At 46.6% G+C, this 19,294-nt stretch overlaps 1 protein-coding gene across 1 annotated transcript in view; it reads right to left on the bottom strand.

The window, feature by feature from the left end:
• Positions 1-2,812: 2,812 nt before the first annotated feature.
• The window catches only part of LOC308526278 (uncharacterized protein), a 45,044-nt gene continuing 28,562 nt past the window's right edge, over positions 2,813-19,294 (bottom strand). Inside the window, exons 9-10 of the mRNA XM_081101389.1 lie at positions 4,067-4,155; positions 2,813-3,988 (exon numbers count right to left, since the gene is read on the bottom strand). Coding sequence (XP_080957515.1) covers positions 4,100-4,155 — 56 coding nt within the window. The 3' untranslated portion in view covers positions 2,813-3,988; positions 4,067-4,099. The remainder of the gene's footprint in view (positions 3,989-4,066; positions 4,156-19,294) is intronic.

The raw sequence follows: 19,294 nt of genomic DNA, 5'->3' as shown, positions 1-19,294 counted from the left end.
GAGGGCACTCACCTTGGTGACATTGAGGAAGGTGGTCTGGCCCATTGCTGCCCCTCACCAGCTTCCGCTCCAGCTCCTCCCTCAGATGAGCAAGTGGATCCAGCCCACATGCGGGAGAGGAGCGCCTGCAGGATGGTGGCCTGGACTCCAGGCAGATGCACTTGGTCTGGCAGCGGGGGCGGCTCCACACCAGCTGGGCTCGCCCTCCAACGGCTCCTCCGCCCGCGGGACCCTGGCGGACCCGGATGAGGCAGCAGCAGGAGCCAGGAAGCCCAGCGGTTCCTGTGACTCACGGTACCCCAGGCTTGTCCCCCTCACCCATGTGGGCACCTGTGGCCACATCTGCCAGGCTGGCCTGCCAGGATGGTTTGCCGCTGCAGCGCCACCTGGTGGCGCCTCTGGACAGTACCAAGAGGCCACCCTGGGCTCCTTGCTGCCATCCTGCTGTGCTCAGGAGTCTGGGTTAGTTCCTCCACCCAGCATTGCTTACTGACAGTCTGTCCCTGCAGAATAACTTCAACACAGGACACTTCTGCATTCTGACCAAGTCACTGTCGAGAGCCAGAATTTTCCATTAGGTCACTGGTTTGCTCATCATCATGTACAATATCTGAGCTTTTAATTTTTGACTTATTTTATTAAATATTTTATATTAAAGAAGGAAATAATTTTTTTGTAGATGTTATAAAGGAGGGTATGTCATTATATTGTCTGTGTACCAGGTGTCAGGAAGTTATAGTCAGCGGGTGAAATCTGGACTATTGCCTGTTTATATATGTCACATGAGATAAGAATCATTTTTATTCACTTTTTAAAAGTTAGAAAACAATGAAAAGAATATTTTTGATACATAAACATAATATGAAATTAACATTTTGGTGTCCATAATTACTGTTTGGTGTCCATAATTACCGTTTTACTGGGAGCAGTCATGCACAATCATTTACACATTGTCATTGGCTACTTGCATGTTACAATGGCAGAGTTGAGTAGTTATGACCAAGATGGTATTGTCTACAGAGCCCAAACCATTTACTACCAAACCCTTGACACAGGAAGTTTGCGGACCCTTGTCCTACACAGAGTAGATGAAGGCCGTGTGCGTTATTATTAGCACTGTATTTGGATTTCAAATGATTTTAAATGTCGCATATTGCACACTTTAAAATCAACAAAATATGCCTAGCTAGTCTTGCTCAGTGATTGAGCATCAACTAATGAACTAGGAAGTCACGGTCTGCTCTGAAACCTGGATATTAAAGTAGCATCCTGGATATTTGGTAACATGCCCCAAAGGGGTGTGCTTTAGGGATAAATCTCCAATGAAATCTGTTTCAAGGGTATTTCAAGGATGAACCAACTTCCAGGAACTCTTCACATTTCGCCATTCTTGGAAAAAGATATCCTTGATGCCTAAATGTGATCATTTCCCAATTATACTAATTCTAGGAATAACCATATGAAGCCTTATCTGCAAATAGTAATATTGTTGGACTTGGAAGATAACAAGGTCCCTCTGTTTAAAATCCTCCCTGTGTCCCAATCAAAAGAGTGACTCTATTCTTAGTGTTTTTCTAAATATTTACTGTCCTCTGCAATTCATTTGCCCTGTGTACTCACTGTCTTTTAGTCACGCCAGTCTTTAAACTTCCAGATACTTTACATAATCTACCAGATGACTCTTATGGTTTATGAACCTTCTGAAGTTATAAGAAAAAATACTTGCTCATACTTGCTAATACACCTAAGTTCCCAATATTTCAGAAGCAATATTCTAAAAGACCACAAGATGGGGGTATTCCTGCATACAAGCAAATTCTCAAAGCAGTGCATTGAGCTCTCAAGTGTCAAGTTCTGCTTTGTTGGTTTCTGTTTGTTTGTTTGTTTTTCTAAGATTTATTTATTGATTAAGTTATTACAAATGTGTTCTTATCCCCACATTACCCTCCCCATCCTTCCCACTCATGCCCTCACCTCCCTGTTGTCTGTGTCCATTGGTTAGGCCTATATGCATGCAAATAAGTCCTTTGGTTGATCTCTCCCTCTTACCCCCACCCTCCCCTACATTCCCTCTGAGGTTGGTGGTCTGATAGATGTTTCTCTGTCTCTGGATCTGTTTTTGTTCATCAGTTTATGTTGTTCATTATATGTACCACAGTCTCTGGTGGTCTAGTGCTTAGGATTCGGCGCTCTCAAGTTCTGCTTTGACCAATAAGGTAGTCATTACCCACATGAGGCTAATTTACAATGAAGTAAAAGGAGAAATCACACTCCTAAGTGGCACTAACCACCTATCAAGAACTCAATAGCCATATGTGGCTGCTGGCTACACTGCTGAGCAATGCAAAATAAAACATTTCTATTCTCACAGATTTTCTAGTGATTTTAAAATTAATTTCCTTTCATTTAAAAAATGGAGAAAGTTTTAGAAAGTGCTGATTCTTCCTATTATTCATAATGCTGAACAAGTGGAAAAAACTTAAATGTCCAGCGATAGAATTTGGGTTCTCTGAATTGTGATTTAAACATATGCTGGAATATTACAAAGCCATTAAAATAGTCTTTTCTTAGAATGTGCAGGAAGGTTTATGGCATAATTTTAAGAACAAGAGGAAGCAAAAAGTATGTGTACTTTTTTTTTCATAAATATATGTATATACACATTTGAATATATAATTCCAAATTTTGCAATTTTATAAGATATATATATATATATATATATATATATATATGTAAAAGAAACAAAGGAAAAAGATCATACTATTATCTGTTAACTGTGGGATGTGAAATTATGGCGGATTTTATGTTCTTTGAACATGGCTTTATTTTTTATCTTTTTCCAATATCGGGGGAAAAATGAATAAAAGAAGAAACTATAAAAAGAATGTGGAATTTTTTGAACTTTTGCAAAAGCCAAAATAAGTTTCAGAAGATTCAGTAATTCACTTAAAAAAAAACACAACTAAAGATTTTTTCGATGTATAAAATGTTTTGTATATCCGCTCAAGCCGTCTGCATAATTCTTGTCACCAAGGCAGGTGTCAAGGCAAGTGTCATTCGTAGGATGCTCCCATGTCTACAGAGCAGCGGAGTGGTCTCTGGATTCTCTCTGTAGCTGCACCTGTCTAAACGTTGAGCCCAGTGTGACATTCATTCATTTATTCGGAAGCAGATCTGTAAACATTTTCTATGCTCCAATTGTTCTGAATGAGAGTCTCCTCTGTGTCCCTATTGCTGTCCTTAACCGTAAAAATTCTTTACCCACTGGTTCTTTAGGAAATTGGTTGAAATTCATGAAGACACCAGTATGTGTGTTATGGACGGAAGCTCAGACTCTCCATCAGGGAGGATGAGGAAACCTTGGACACAGGAGGCAGCTTGCTCTGGGGAAGCCGACTTGGCTAGATTTTGAGCCCCACCAATTCTGGCCTCCTGTCTTCAGTCCTCTGACTTCAGTTCTCTGCTTTCTAAAATGGGAGGCACATGGGGACCATTGTGGGATTAGAACAATACATGTAAAGTGCCTGAATTATGGAAGAAAACTAGGTTTGTTTAGTTCTTATTATGCTGATGTTTATTTAACAAAAAAATAATCCATTTTTCCCTTTTATCAACCATTTTGAGCACTGTGAGATTTTACACTGTCTGGCCAGGTGTCAGGCTGTGTTTAACATTTGTGTAGCTGGAGGTGACCGAGGCTCCAACTACCTCTGAAGTCTCTGCTTTTGTTTTTCCTGCGGCCTTCAGATCACCCTAAGAATTCCTTCTCAGATAGGGTTTGCTTCATGCAGTGCCATTAGTTGGCATGCACTCATAGTTCAGAGGGCTTGAGAGTGTCACACCCAGGGGCAAAGGTAAGATTTCTGGGAGGAGGTGGGGAAGGCATGGTTTTCTTTACTAAAATGAGAGAAGAGACTGTGAAAGGTGAGATGGAAAAAAAAAATAATCACAGATGACTCCTCAGGCAGACCAAATGTGAAAGCAGCACCTAAAAGAAATGTGGAATTTAGAAATTAATTTTCTCAAATACTTTGTATACACTTGCATGCTCTTGAAAAGCATTTACCTGCCCTGATTTCCAATGTTCTCAAATTTTCCATCAGGGAAGGTCTGTATGGATAGGAAGGAGAAGCAAAGCCTTCTGAGCTCTGGTAACTGTGGGAACAAATGAAGAGATTGAGGACAGGGAACTGCAGATGCCTCCTGCCCTCTCCTCTGCAGCCAGGACTCTCAGAGGGGAGAGGGGGACACACAGACACTGGGGTTAGAATTGGAGGGCTGAGGACTGCTCCCCTGGGATTATCTGGGCAGACTGGGAGCCCCCAGCAGGGATGCTGCATGTCCTCACTCTCGGGGTGAGTAGAACTCCAGAGGGAAACCTGGAGTAGGACCCCAGGCAGGGACCCAGGCTAGCTACTCCCTGAGAGACAATAGGAGATACAAAGACTCTGCCCCTGTTGCCAGAAAAACAAAATAGCTCCGCCTCCCATCCCATATCACACCCATGGGAAAGGCACTGGGTTCATTTAAAGACAGGATTCCCTTCCTGAGGCTGAGCTCAGATAGTAAACTGGGCTAAATATTTTCGTTTGCTCCTCTCCCCTCTATACTTCGGTGGGGGACTCAAGAGCGAATTCATTTAGAAACACGTAAATAAGCTATATTTCTCCTGCACATTTAACATACTGAATATATTTGCAACTTTGAGCCCTACTTATCTTTATTCATGCAAAACTGTAACTCTATCTGACATTTCTTCTTAAAGGTGTTTCTTCCTCGCTACAATGTGCAAAGGAAATTTCTTATTATGAAAATAGTGCTGTGGTTTTAGCTGTTGTGTTTCTGTGAAATAAGCTGAGCTTCCTTTCACCAGACACTGAGCAAGTGTCTTGTGAAAATAGCATAAAGGCTCTTGTGAGGAGAGAGCCCTTCCTAGTACACTGGGGCCTTGACTTACAAGTGTCCCCACTAAGGAGTGTTTTGAGATACCAGCTGTCTCTTGGCTGATTTTTTGCATGGAGTTGACAGAGTAATTTGAGTTAAGGAGCGCCTTAACGAGCTCCTTAACGAGCTTGGTCTCAGAATGAATTAAACTAGTAAGTCAAGGCTCCACTGTATCTAGTGATAAAAGTAAAATCAGAATTTGTATGTATTTCTTAAAAAGAAACCTTCAAAAGTCATTGCTGAATTCCCACTCAGCACTGGGGACTCTTTGGTCCTAGCACAGGCCTAGGCACCTTCTGAGAGGGAGATCCAGTACTGAAAAGGTCAGTTCTAGAAATGTCTGTAAAACATACATTTGGCAAATGAATGAAGAAAGAAGCAAAGAAACACTGACAGAGAAGATGTTGCACTCTGCCGACTTAAAGTTTGCTTTCTAAAGGAGGTTTGAAGCTTCCTACTGTTTTTTCAGCTTCTTTGGATTTCTAAAAGGCAGGGCCTTTGAACTCTAATGGGAAAAGAGAAGAAAGTGCTGGGCATTCAGAATCATGAGCAGTGGGAATATTGGGGAACCTCAGAGCAGTCACTTCATCTCCCTGAACCAGTTTCAATCTGCAAAATAACTAATATGTGATTTTTTAAAGAATATTTTTATCTATGAAATCCACTAGTGTGACATTGGTCAACAAGAACATACAGGTTTTAGGTGTGGGTTCTATGTGACAGGATCTGTATATTGCACCTTGTGCCCAACTGAGGAAGCAACACCAGGCTGGTGAACAGAAGATGAGGTGTAAAGGTGCATCATGGGTAAACTGGTCACCAGAGGCCAAAAGGGCTGGCCTGCGAAGGACCAGGAACAGGAGCCACATCCTGGCGTGAACCTGGTCTGCAGTCAGAGCCCTCTCCTCCCCAAGGCAGGTCATAAAGCAGCTACTGCATTTCTGAACAAGAAATTGAGACATGGGTTTTGACCAAAAAATTAAGATATTTTAAAAATTCATGAATCTATGTGGGATGTCCTAAAGAGGATTAAGATATCATATGTATGTACATGTTAATGAATCAGGTTTATTACAAATATGAAATAAAGGAAATCAAAAAAGAGCTCTTTGCTCAGGAATTCATTCAGCAAGTGTGTGATGTCTACCTGGATCTCGGGGCAGGGCCTTCACAGGTCACCTTTCAGGTGCTGAGAGGGCCTGAGAGACAGACAGGTGAACAAGAACCAAGGCCACACTTTATTTCAGAGGACAGGAAGAGCCATGAAGAAAACAGACTTAGCTTATATGACTAGGGAGCCACAGGGGCACAAAGGATTTCTATTGGTGCCCTGACCTATGACTTTAAAGGCAGAGGTTCACAGGACAAAGTGTGGGGTCCCAGGTGCTGTGGGTCAGAAACCTGAGGTGGTTCATTGGGTTGCCCTCCTCCCAGGAGGCCTCGGGGGGCCTGCTCATGGGGAGGTGGCAGATTCCCTTCCTTATGGCACAGTTCCCTTCTGTTCCCTGCCAAAGCCACTCCCAGCTTCCTGGGGCTCCCAAAAATCTTGGCTTTTGATCCCTTCCTCCAGCCTCAAAGCCAGCAACTCAAATGGGGTCCCTCCCTGGCTTCTCTGCCCCTCCTTCCCAGCCAGTTTTCACTTTGAAGAACACCTGGTTACTGAGGGCCAGGACCTCGGGGGGAGACACACCTCCTGTGCTTTCTGTAGAGGACCTGGGGTGTGTTGGTGTCAATAAATGTTTATTCACTGATTTTTAACAACACCACCACCAGAAAACTTGAGAGGTTGGCCCACATGGCTGACCTGGCATGGTGGCTAGGTTACCTCTATGACCTGTCTTACCATTCTGACCTCTGTTACTATTGTGACCTACTGACGGTGATATACCATAGGGCTAGATGGGGGCTCCTGAGCAAAGTGACTCCCCAGAAGGCTTAGGAAAGGGCTCCCCAACATATTTAAACTGAGACATGGCTGTTGAGACAGAGCTGGCCCCATGGAGACCTGGGGAAGCCACCCCAAAAGGAGAGGCAGTGCCCCAGGGCAAGGACAGCCAGGCTGGCTGGGAACAGCAGAGGGGGGGGGGCATAGAGGGCCCTAGTGTGGGTTGAAAATGCTGTCACAGCAGGAAGGCTTTTAGGCACGAGAATAGGGGGATCTGATTTATATTTTTTAAAGATCACTCGGTGATTTGACATTTGAAATGATATTTGACATGTGTCCTGAGAGCCCGGGAGGATTTGGGCAGATGAAGACGGTGAGATGTGCTTCAGGTGCAGACAGTGGACACGGCCTGGAGGCAGGACAGATGAACACTGGGGACCAGAGCACATGCCTCTCAGACCCTGTGAGTGATGGGACAGGGCAGGGAACCAGAAGACCCTGCATGGAGGGGGCAGGGCAGGGGGAAGGGGTCCTTCCATGGAGAGGACAGGGTAGGGGAGGCAGTAAACCCTCCATGGAGGGGGCAGGGCAGGGAGGACAGGGGACCCTCCATGGAGGGGAGAGGGGAGGGAGGAGAGGGGACCCTCCATGGAGGGGAGCGGGCAGGGAGGAGGAGGGACCCTCCATGGAGGGGACAGGTAGGAAGGAGTGGGGGCCCTCCATGGAGGGGTGGGCAGGGAGGAGAGGGGACTCTCCATGGAGGGTACAGGTCAGGGACAAAAGGGCACCCTCCATGAAGGGTGCAGGGCAGTGGGGACAGGGCACCCTCCTTTGAGGGAACATGCAGGGAGGAAAAGGACCCTCCATTGAGGGGACAGGCAGGGAGGAGAGGGGACCCTCCATGGAGGGGAGAAGGCAAGGAGGAGAGCAGACACTCTATGGAGGGGAGAAGGCAGGGAGGAGAGGGGACCCTCCATGGGGGGACAGCCAGGGAGGAGAGCGGACCCTCAATGGTGGGGACAGGCAGTGAGGAGATAGGACCCTCCATGGAGGGGAGAAGGCAAGGAGGAGAGCAGGCACTCCATGGAGGGGAGAAGGCAGGGAGGAGAGGGGACCCTCAATGGAGGGGACAGGCAGGGACGAGTGGGACCCTCCATGGAGGGGTGGGCCGGGAGGAGAAGGGACTCTCCATGGAGGGTACAGGGCAGGGAAAAAAGGGGACCCTCCATGAAGGGTGCAGGGCAGTGGTGACAGGGCACCCTCCTTTGAGGGAACATGCAGGGAGGAAAGGGACCCTCCATGGAGGGGTGGGCCGGGAGGAGAAGGGACTCTCCATGGAGGGTACAGGGCAAGGACAAAAGGGGACCCTCCATGGAGGGTGCAGGGCAATGGTGACAGGGAACCCTCCATGGAAGGGACAGTTATGGAGGAGATGGGACCCTCCATGGAGGAGAAGGGCAGGGAGCAGAGGGGACCCTCCATGGAGGGGAACGGCAGGGAAGAGATGGGACCCTCCGTGGAGGGGGCAGGGTAGGGAGCAGATGGGACCCTCCATGGAGGGGAAGGGAAGGGAGGAGAGGGGACCCTCCATGGAGGGGAGAAGGCAGGGAGGAGAGGGGACCCTCCATGGGGGGACAGCCAGGGAGGAGAGCGGACCCTCAATGGAGGGGACAGGCTGGGAGGAGATAGGACCCTCCATGGAGGGGAGAAGGCAGGGAGGAGAGCAGACACACCATGGAGGGGAGAAAGCAGGGAGGAGAGGGGACCCTCAATGGAGGGGACAGGCAGGGAGGAATGGGACCCTCCATGGAGGGGTGGGCCGGGAGGAGAAGGGACTCTCCATGGAGGGTACAGGGCAGGGACAAAAGGGGACCCTCCATGGAGGGTGCAGGGCAGTGGTTACAGGGAACCCTCCATGGAAGGGACAGTTATGGAGGAGATGGGACCCTTCATGGAGGGGAAGGGCAAGGAGGAGAGGGGACTCTCCATGGAGCGGAAGGGCAGGAAGGAAGGGTGACCCTTTATGGAGGGGAAGGGCAGGGAAGAGATGGGACCCTCCATAGAGGGGGCAGGGTAGGGAGCAGATGGGACCCTCCATGGAGTGGAAGCGAAGGGAGTAGAGGGGACCCTCCATGGAGGGGCAGGACAGGGAGGAGATTGTACCTTCCATGGAGGGGGTAGGGCAGGGAGCAGAGGGGACCCTCCATGGAGGGGAAGGGCAGGGAGGAGAGTGGACCCTCCATGGAGGGGCAGGACAGAGAGGAGATTGTACCCTCCATGGAGGGGGCAGGGTAGGGAGCAGAGGGGACCCTCAGTGGAGCTGAAGGGCAGGGAGGAGAGGCGACCCTCCATGGAGGGAGCAGGGTAGGGAGCAGATGGGACCCCCCATGGAGGGGAAGGGCAGGGAGGAGGTGGGATCCTTCATGGGAGGAAAGGGCAGGGATTAGATGGGACCCTCCAAGGAGGGGGCAGGGTAGGGAGCAGAGGGGACCCTCCATGCATGGGAAGGGCAGGGAGGACGTGGGAACCCTTCATGGAGGGGACCCTTCATGGAGGTAAGGGCAGGGAGGAGATGGGACCCTTCCTGGAGGGGACAAGACAGGGAGGAGATCGGAACATCCATGGAGGAGATGGGTCATGGAGGAGAAGGTACCCTCCATGGAGGGGGGAGTGTAGGGTTATTGGAACCCTCCATGGAGGGGACAGGTAAGGAGGAGTCAGGACCCTCCACGGAGGCCACAGTTCAGGGAGGAGAAGGATCCCTCAGTGGAGGGTACAGGCCAGGGAGGAGAGGGCAGGGACGGGGACAGAGAACCCTACAGGGATGGGCTAGACAGGGAGGAGAGGGGACCCTCAATAAAGGGGACAGATCAGGGAGGAGAAGGATATTTCCAGGGAGAGGAAGGGCAGGGAAGAGATGGGAACCTCCATGGAGGCGATGGGTCAAGAAGGAGAAGGTATCCTCCATGGAGGGGGGAGTGTAGGGGACAGGGAAGGGAGAAGAGGGGACCCTCAATTTAAGTGGCTCTGCGGGAAGGACAAGGGAACCTCCATGGAGTGGGAAGGGAGAGGAGGAGAGGGGACCCTCCATGGAGGGGGCAGGGCAGTGGGGACGGGAAACAGGGAACCCCAAACAATGGGCTGGGCAGGGAGGAGAGGGGACACTGCATGAAGGAGGGAGGGCAGAGGAAGTGGGGACCCTCCGTGGAGGAGACAGGGCAGTGGGCAAGGAACCCTCCATTGAGGCTACAGGACAGGTGGGGCAGGGGACCCTCCATGGAGGGGTAGGGCAGGGAGGAGAGGGGACACTCCATTGAGGGAAGAAGACTGAGAGGAGAGGTGACCCTCCATGGAGGGGGCTGGGCAGGGAGGACAAGGGACCCTCCATGGAGGGGAGACGACAGGGAGGAGAAGGGACCTTCCATGGAGGGAGAGAATAAAGAGTAGAGGGGACAATGCATGGATGTTTCAGGTAAAGAGGAGAGGAGACTTACCATGGAGGTAACACGGCAGGGAGGAGAGGACCCTCCATGGAAGGCAAGGATAGTGGGAATGGGAACTCTATGTGGAGGGGGAAGTGAAGGGGGTATAGGGAACAGGGAACTCTCCATTGATAGGGTAGGGCAGTGCGGACTTGGAACACGGGACCCTCTATGATTGGCCAGTCAGAGAGTAGAGGGGAATCTTCATGGAGGGGGGAGGGCTGGGAAAGTGGGGATCCTCCATGGAGTTGACTGGGCAGGGAGGAGAGGGGACACTCCAGGGAGAGGGCAGGGCAGTGGGGACAGGGAAACCTCCATGGAGGCTTCAGGACAGGTGAGGGAGGGAACCCTCCATGGATGGGGCATGCCAGGGGTGTAGAGAACCTCACTTTGAGGAGGATGGGCAGGGAGGATAAGGTTTCCTTCATGGAAGGGGCAGGGCAGGGTGACAGAGAACCTCACTTTGAGGGGGCAAGCAGTGGGGAAAGGTAACCCCGGTTTGAGGGAGAAGGGCAGGGAGGAGACAGAATCCTACATAGAGGGACAGGTCATGCAGGAGAGGGAACAGGGATATCTCCATGGAGGGGAGAGGCTGGGGGCATAGAGAACCCTACTTTGAGACAGCAAGGATTTCAGCACAGGTCCTTAGATAGATGGCAGGGCAGGGGAGAGAGGACATCCTCTCGCGAGGTAGCAGGGCAGGGAGGACAAAGGACCCCACATAGTCTGAGCAGGATAGTGAGGTTAGGGCACCATCCATGGAGGGGCCAGGGAAGGGAGGACAGGGGAGTAGAGATAGGTAACAGGGGAAACACACCCCTCCATGGAGAGTCCCCTGTTCCCCCATGGTGGGGCCCTTGTCCCCCAGCCCTGCCCCTTCACAGCATTCCCTGTCCTCCCTGTCCATTGGTCCCTCCCCTGGTCCCCTGCCCCCACTGCCCTGCCTTCCCATGGAGGGCCTGCTGTCTCCGCTGCTCTGACCACTCTGTGGTTGGTCACCTTATCCCTCTGCCTTCTCCTTCCATGCCAGAGTCTTCTGTTTCCCTGCCCTGACCCCTCACTCACAGGCATCTGAGGGGCATATGCTCTGGCCTCTCCAGTGTTCATCTCTCCTGCCTTTAGGCTGAGTGTCCACTCTCTGTACCTGAAGTACATTCTCACCTTCTTCATCTGTCTAAGTCCTACCTGTGCTCTCAAGACACATCTCAAATATCATTTCAAATGTCAAATCACAAACAGGGGAAGGGGGGTGGGGGTGGGAGGTTAGGAGTGGGAAGTGGGGGATGGGAGTGGGAGTTGGGGGTGGGGAGTTGGGGGGTGGGTATGGTAGGTGGGGGTGGTGGGAGGGGAGTGGGGGCTAGGGCGTGTGGACTGGGGAATGGGGGGTCAAGAATCAGGGGGGTGGTGTGCGGTGTGAGGTGTGGGTTGTGGGGTGTGGGTAGGGGTGTGGGTAAGAGTTTGAGGTAGGGGTGAGCGGTAGTGGTGGGGGATGGGAGCTGGCAGGTGGGTGGTATGGGGTCGCAGGAGGGGGCTGTGGGTTGGGGGTGTGGTGAGTCCGGTGGGGGCTGGGTGTGGTTGTCGGGTGGCAGGTGGTGGTGGCCTGTGCGGAGTAGGGGGTAGGGTTGGTGGGTGACAGGTGGGGGAGGGAGAAGAGGGAATAGGGGGGATAAATGGTGATGGAAGGAGACTTGACTTGAAGGCAGTGAACACACAATGCAATCTACTGATGATGCAATATAGAATTGCACACCTGACCTATGCAATTTCATTAATGAATGTCACCCAAATACGGTTGATTAAAAGTAAATGAAAGGTGGGTCTTTTGAGGTTGATTAGGTTATGAGGGTGGAGCCCTCATGAATACGATTAATACCCTTTTCAAAGATATCCCATGCTAGACTTATCAGGAGATGACTTTATATGTTATATAAATGTCTAACCACTATTTTGTACACTTGAAACTAATATTGAATGTCATCCCTAATTGAAACTAAATTAAAGTAGTAAAACAATTTTGAATAAAAATGAAAATGCGAATCAGAGTGATCTTTAAAAAATGTAAATCAGATCATTATACTCTGTGCCTAAAAGCCTTAAGCGCTCCAACAGTGGTCAGCTCTACAGACAGCATCATGCCTGTGAGGGTGTTACACTCCTGGGAGAGGAATGCCCTGTTTTCTTCCTCCAGTAGCTCCCTTCATGGCTCTGGTGATGTGTGGCACTGGTGCAGGGCAGAACTGTGCTTCCTTGAGAGTGAGCTAAGCATCACTTTGGCTGCTTATTTGTAGTGTGGGAGCCAACACAGAAAAAATAAATTTAAGCCTTAAAGGTTCTCACAGCATTTCAACCCACCAAATGGACCTCTATCCTCCCTTCCCTACACTCCAGCCAGCCTGGCTCACCCAGCCTGGAGGAAAGAAGGCAGGGACAGTGCTGCCTGGGAAGCCAGTGAGCATGCATGTGGTCAGAAGTCTGGAGAGAGCTTCAGTTCTCTTAGGACAGAAATGGAGGGATGAATCTGCTGAAATCAGCCACCCATAAGGGGACTCAACTTTTCACTACATGATGACTGGATTACACCTGCATGATCCCACCATGCTCTCGCTCCCCTGTGGCATCCCAGGGGATCCATGGATCATCTACAACAGAAAGCAGTTCTCTGGCCTTTGAAAATCCACAGACCCTCTGCAAAGCCCTTAAGCTCACACGGCTGATCTCAGACTACAGATTCCAGACATCTTCAATCCTGGGAAGCAGCCTCTTTTGATTTTTCATTCTCCTCCTACAAACAATGCCAGGTCTGTGTCTTCTGTACACTGCTCAAAGATGTGTGAGGACCCAGCGGGTGGCAGCTGGACGTGGTATACCCTGGGACATTTGCTGAGTGGCCTCAGACCCAACACTGACACTGAGCTTGAACCTGCATCCATCTGGTGAACACCACTCACCTCTACCTGGGGACTCCCTGAGAACCTACCTCATGCAACTTGAGTGCTTCCAGAGACGCTTTCATTAGCGGAGAATAACAGGCACTCGGCACATGGAAGCAGACAGGGAGGCAGAACATGGTGTGCTCTGGGACTTTTGCTGACCTGTCCCCGGGATCAGTGCTAGTAAAAGCCAGCTTTGGTGCCCTGCCAGGGCCTTCCTGAGCTTACTGGGCCTCAGGAGTGCCTGTCACAAATTGTGAATTGCTTTGTAGATGCAAATAGATTGCCCTGGGCCAGTCACATCAAGCATCTGACATTGTTCAGCAACAGAGTCGCTCCCAGGAAGCCTCAGGACCAACAAGCCCAGTGGCCAGCTTCAGAGCACATCAGAGAAGGATACAATTAGCCTCAGAAGTGGCAGATCCAAAGAGAGATCTAGGCAGGCACCAGACCCCGCTGAGATGAATTGCACTCCACGTGGTCAACACCTGTCAGCAGCTTATACACTATACTATAGGCAGGGTACACTGTGGTCGCAGCCAACTAGCCTGAGCATCGACTTAGTACATGCATGGGCCAACAGCCATCAAGAACCAACTGCCACAGGAAGGTTCACATAACACACACGGGACATCCCTGGAGCACTCAACTCAGATGATCAAGAAGAAATCGCCACTGGGTTCCACAGGACTCCTACTACACGAAGCCACACTATCAAGACCTGGATTTTAATACAAAGAAAGAAACACACAGAGGCAGCCAAAATGCAAAGAAACATGCCCCAAATTTAAGAACAGGGGACACATCCAGAAAAAATGCTAAACAAAGTGAGGCAAGCAATATTCCAGATACCGCATATATATATACATAAAATGGTTGTAAGGATGTTAATTGAAGTTAGGTGAAAAATGGATGAAATCAGTAGGAACTTGAAAACTGATAGTAGGCATGAAAAAGTATATTTAAGCCATATAAAAGATCCAGTCAGAAATAAAGAGTAAAATCTTTGAAATGAAGAATACACTAGAGAAAATAAGTAATTTGATTAAGGAGAGAATCAAATGAGTGATTTGGAAGACAAAGTCACAGAAGACAAAACAGCAAAAAGAAAAAAGAACTTTTAAAAATGAGGACTGTTTAGGGGACTTTTGGGACAACATGAAACATTAACAACGTCCACATTATAGGCGTACAAGGAGAAAAGAAAGATTAAGGGACTACACCATATTAAAAGAAACAATGACCGAACAGTTCCCTCACCTGGTGAAGGAAGAGACACACAAGTCCAGGAAGCAGAGAGTCCCAAACAAGATGAACCCAAAAAGGCTTGACACCAGGACACATCATCATGAAAATGACAAAGATTAAAGACAGGACATCTTAAAAGCAACCAAAGAAAGACGGTCAGTTACCTCCAAGGGAGCTCCCATAAGATTGTCAGCTTATTTCTCTACAGAAACATACCAGGCCAGTAGGGATTGGCACAAACTATTCAAAATAATGACAAGCTAGGACCTTCAACCAAGACTACTTTACCCAGCAAGGCTGTCATTTAAAATTGATGGAGAAATAAAGAGCGTCCTAGACAAGAAACAGCAAAACAAGTGTTTTACCACCAAACCATTAGTATAAGAACTATCAAGAAGGAATAAAAGGGAAACAGAGTTAAAAGAATAAAACATATCTACGAATAATCACTTTAAATGTAAGTGGCTTGACTGCTGCAGTTAAAAGACATGGTAGCTGAATTGATAAGAAATTAATAACCATATATATGCAGTCAACAAGAGATCTATCTCAGAATGAAAGATATACAGACAAAAAGCAAGGGGATGGCAAAAGGTATTTCATGCAAAAACAAATGAAAAATAAGCCGGGGAGGTAAACCTATATAGCTGACAAAACAGACTTTAAAACAAAGGCTATATTGAGCGATAAGAATGGACACCACAGAATGATAAAGAGAGCAATCCAACAAGAGGATATAACCCTTGCAAACATGTATTTCCTCAACATAAGAGCAAGTAAATGTGTAAATCAAATCCTGATGTACATAAATGGAGAGTTCAACAATAATACAGACGCAGTAGGGGATGTTAACATCCCATTGGAATCAATGGCTGGATCTTCCACACAGAAAATCAAGAAGCAAAGAGTGGCCTGGTGCTGGACTCTGCAGCAGCAGCAGGAGCACATACCCTAAAGCTGGAATGATACAGATGAGATTAGGCTGGCCCCTGCACAAGGGTGACACTCAAATCAGTGAAGCATTCCCTTCCCCCTAGCGTGGGACATGCTCTCCTGGCTCCCCTAGGCTCCCCTGGCTCCCCTGGGCTGGGGCCCCTGCGGGTGGGGGTGGAGGGAGATGGGCGGGGGCTGGGGGGGGAGGGAGACGGGCGGGGGCTGGGGGGGGAGGGAGAGGTGGGGGGGAGACTTGGGCACCTTCTCACCCTTGTGCAGGGCGGCCTCACACCTAGTCTTTAAATTAAAAAAAAAAAAGAGTGGACAGAAATAACACAATAGATCAAATGGATTTAATTGGTATCTTCAGAGCATTTCACCCTGAAGCAGTAGAATATACATTCATTTTAAGTGGACGTGCAACATTATCTGGATAGACCACATGTTAGGGCACAAAAACAGTCTCAGTAAATTTAAGAAGATTGAAATCATATCAAGAATCTTTTCTGGTCATAACTGTATAAAACTAGAAGTCAATTAGACAAAACTGATGTACAAGTGATCTATTACTGAATTGTACACACCTAAAACCACCCTGCCCCAATAAATTTATTAACAGAGAAATAAAAACCATGACAAGCAAAAATAAATAAATAAATACATAAAAATTTGGGGATACATGGTGGTGAGCATTGCATGTCAATATACTTGATGTATACTTAAATGTGGTTAAAACTCTAAATGTTATATTTATTTTACCACAATAAAAATTAGTAATTATAGGATTAAAAAGAAAACAGAAAAAGAAAAAGAAAAACCTGTAAAACACAGAAAGTCTTGGAGGCTAATTGACATGTTACTAAACAATGAATAGATAACAATGAGATCAAGGAAATAATGAAATAATACCTTGAAACACATGGAAATGAGAGCACAACAATCCTCACTCTATGGAGCACAGCATAAGCAGTCCTAAGAGGGAAATTCCTAACATTACAGGTCTACCTCAAGAAACAAGAAAAATCTGAAATACATCATCTAACTTGACACTTAGAGGAACTAGTGCAAAAGAAAAACAAAGACACCATAAAGTGAGAAGAATAAAGAAAATAATAAAGATCAGAGCAGAAATAAACAAAGCAGCAAAAAACAAATGCAGGTGCTGGACTGGATGGTTTCACAGTGCATTTCATCAAACAGTCAGAGAAGAACTAGCACCTGTTCTCCTCAAACTCATCCAAAACACTCAAGACAAGGGAAGACTCCCAAGCTCATTTTATGAGTTCAGCATTCTCCTAATCCCAAACCAGAATAAGACTTTACAAAGAAAAAAATTATAGGCCAATATCCCTGATGAATATAGATGCTAAAATCCTCAACAAAATATTGGCAAACTGGATCCAGTAATACATTAAAAAGATTACACACCATAATGAAGTGGGATTTATTCCAGGGATGCAAGCTTTGTACAGTATCTACACATAAAAAACATGATACATCGTAAACAAAATAAATAAAAATCACATGGTTATAACAATAGATGCAGAAAGAGCATCAAAACACAACACCTATTCATTATAACAACTCTCAGCGAAATGTGAATAGAGGGAATTCCCCTGAACATAATAAAGATTATGAAGAAGAAAGAAAGAAAAAAAGAAAGAAGAAAGTGAAAGAAAGGAAGGAAGACAGGAAGAAGTTGAAGAAGATACAAATTAATAAAAGCATATATGGTGTTCAAAGATAGGAAGAATTAACAACATTCAAATGTCCAGTGACGTATTCCAGAGAGCTACAACAAATATCACAAAAATCTATATGGAAGTACAAAAACAACAACAACAACAACAACAACAAAAAACCCAACACACACACACACACACAAAAAAAAAACAAAACAAAAAACAAAAAACACACACACAAAATAAAACCAAACCAATAGCCAGAGTAATCTTGAGAAAGAAGAACAAAGTGGGAGGAATCATGCTACCTGATAACAAACTATACTACGAGGCCATAGTAATAAATATAGTATGGTACTGGCATAAAACGCACATAAAGATCATCGGAACAGAATAAAAAGTCCAGAAATAAACCCATACACTTATGGTCAATTACTATTTGACAAAGGACACAAGACTATACAATGTGGTAAAGATAGTCCACTCAATAAATGCAATTGGGAAAATTGGACACATAAGTAGAAAAATAAATGAATGCTGACTACCTTCTTACACCATATTGAAGAAAAAATGCAGAATGGATTAAGACTTGAAAGTGAGATTTGAAACCGTAAAAATTCTAGAAGAAAATAAAGGCAATAAGTTTTCATAGAAATATTTTTTATTCTGATATATCTATTTGGGCACCAGAAGCATAAGAAAAACTAAACAAATGGGACTACATCAATCTAAAAAGTTGTTGCACAGCAAAGGAAACCATCAACCCACTGAATGGGAGAACATATTTGCCAATGATACATCTGATAAGGGTTTAATATCCAAAATTTATGAAGAACTTAAAAAACTCAGCATCATCACAAAATAAAACAATCCAATTTAAAAATGAGCAAATAACCTAAACAGACACTTCTCCAGCGAAGATCTGTAGATGATTATTACACAAATAAAAAGATGCTGAGCATCACTAATCATTACAGAAATGGAAATTAAAATCATAGCGAGGTATCACCTCACCTCTGTCAGAATGGCTATCACCAATAAATCAATAAACATCAAGTGCTGGTGAATATGTGGAGAAAAGAGAACTCTCGTGTATTCTTGGTGGGAATGCAGATTGGTGCAACCACTGTGGAAAGCAGTATGAAGTTCCTTCAAAAATTAAAAATAGAACTGCTTTATGACCTAACATTTCCATTTCTGAGAATATCTCTGCAGAAACCTGAAACACAGATCGGAAAGGATATATGCAATGCTATGTTCACGGCAGCATTATTGACAATAGCGAAGATTTCATAGCAGCCCAAGTGCCCAGCAGCAGATAAATGGAGAAAACGCTATGGTACATTAACACAATGGAATACTACTCACCTACACACACACAATAGAAAATGAAGGAAATTTTACCTTTTGCAACAGCATGGATGGAACCGGTGAGTATTATGCTAAGTGAAGTGAAGTAAGCCAGTCAGAGAAATACAGGTTCCTTATAGTTTCACTTATATGTGGAATCTAATGAACAAAATAAACTACAATCAAAATAGAAAAAGGCTCATAGATACAGAAAACTGACTGAATACTGTCAGAGGGGAGGAGGTTGGGGGACTAGGGGAAAAGTGAAGGGATTAAGCAAAGAAAAGACCTATAGACACAGACAACAGTTTGGTGATTATCAGAGAGAGAGGGGTGTGTGTAGAAGAGGGTTTAGGAAGGATAAATTGTGATTGAAGGAGACCTGACTTGGGTCGGGGGGAGGGCGGTGAGACACATAATTCAACATACAGATGATGTATTACCGAACTGTATACCTGAAAGCTACATGATTTCATTACCAATCTCACCCCAATATATTCAATTTAGAAAAATAGGCCATTGTGGCACATGCTACAACCTGGATGGACCATGAAGACATGATGCTCAATGAAATAAGCCAGTCACAAAAGGACAAATAGTGTGTGATCCCACTCACATGAGGTCCCTAGAGCCATCAGAGTCATAGAGGTAAGATGGAGGGCACCAGTAATGGGGGAGTGGATGCAGAGTTGCTGTTTAGTGGGGACAGAGCTTCAGTTGGAGAAGATGAGAACAGTGATGGAGCTGATGGTGGTAAGGGCAGCACAACAATATGATTGTTAAGTTGTGTTAAGGACCACTTACCACCACTGGACTGTGCCCTGAAAAATACTTAAAATG

This window comes from Myotis nattereri (assembly GCF_964212035.1).
Source record: "Myotis nattereri genome assembly, chromosome: 10".
Taxonomy (NCBI): Eukaryota; Metazoa; Chordata; class Mammalia; order Chiroptera; family Vespertilionidae; genus Myotis; species Myotis nattereri.
The sequence above is the reverse complement of the archived record's forward strand: the minus strand, read 5'-3'. Positions and strand labels throughout refer to the sequence as shown.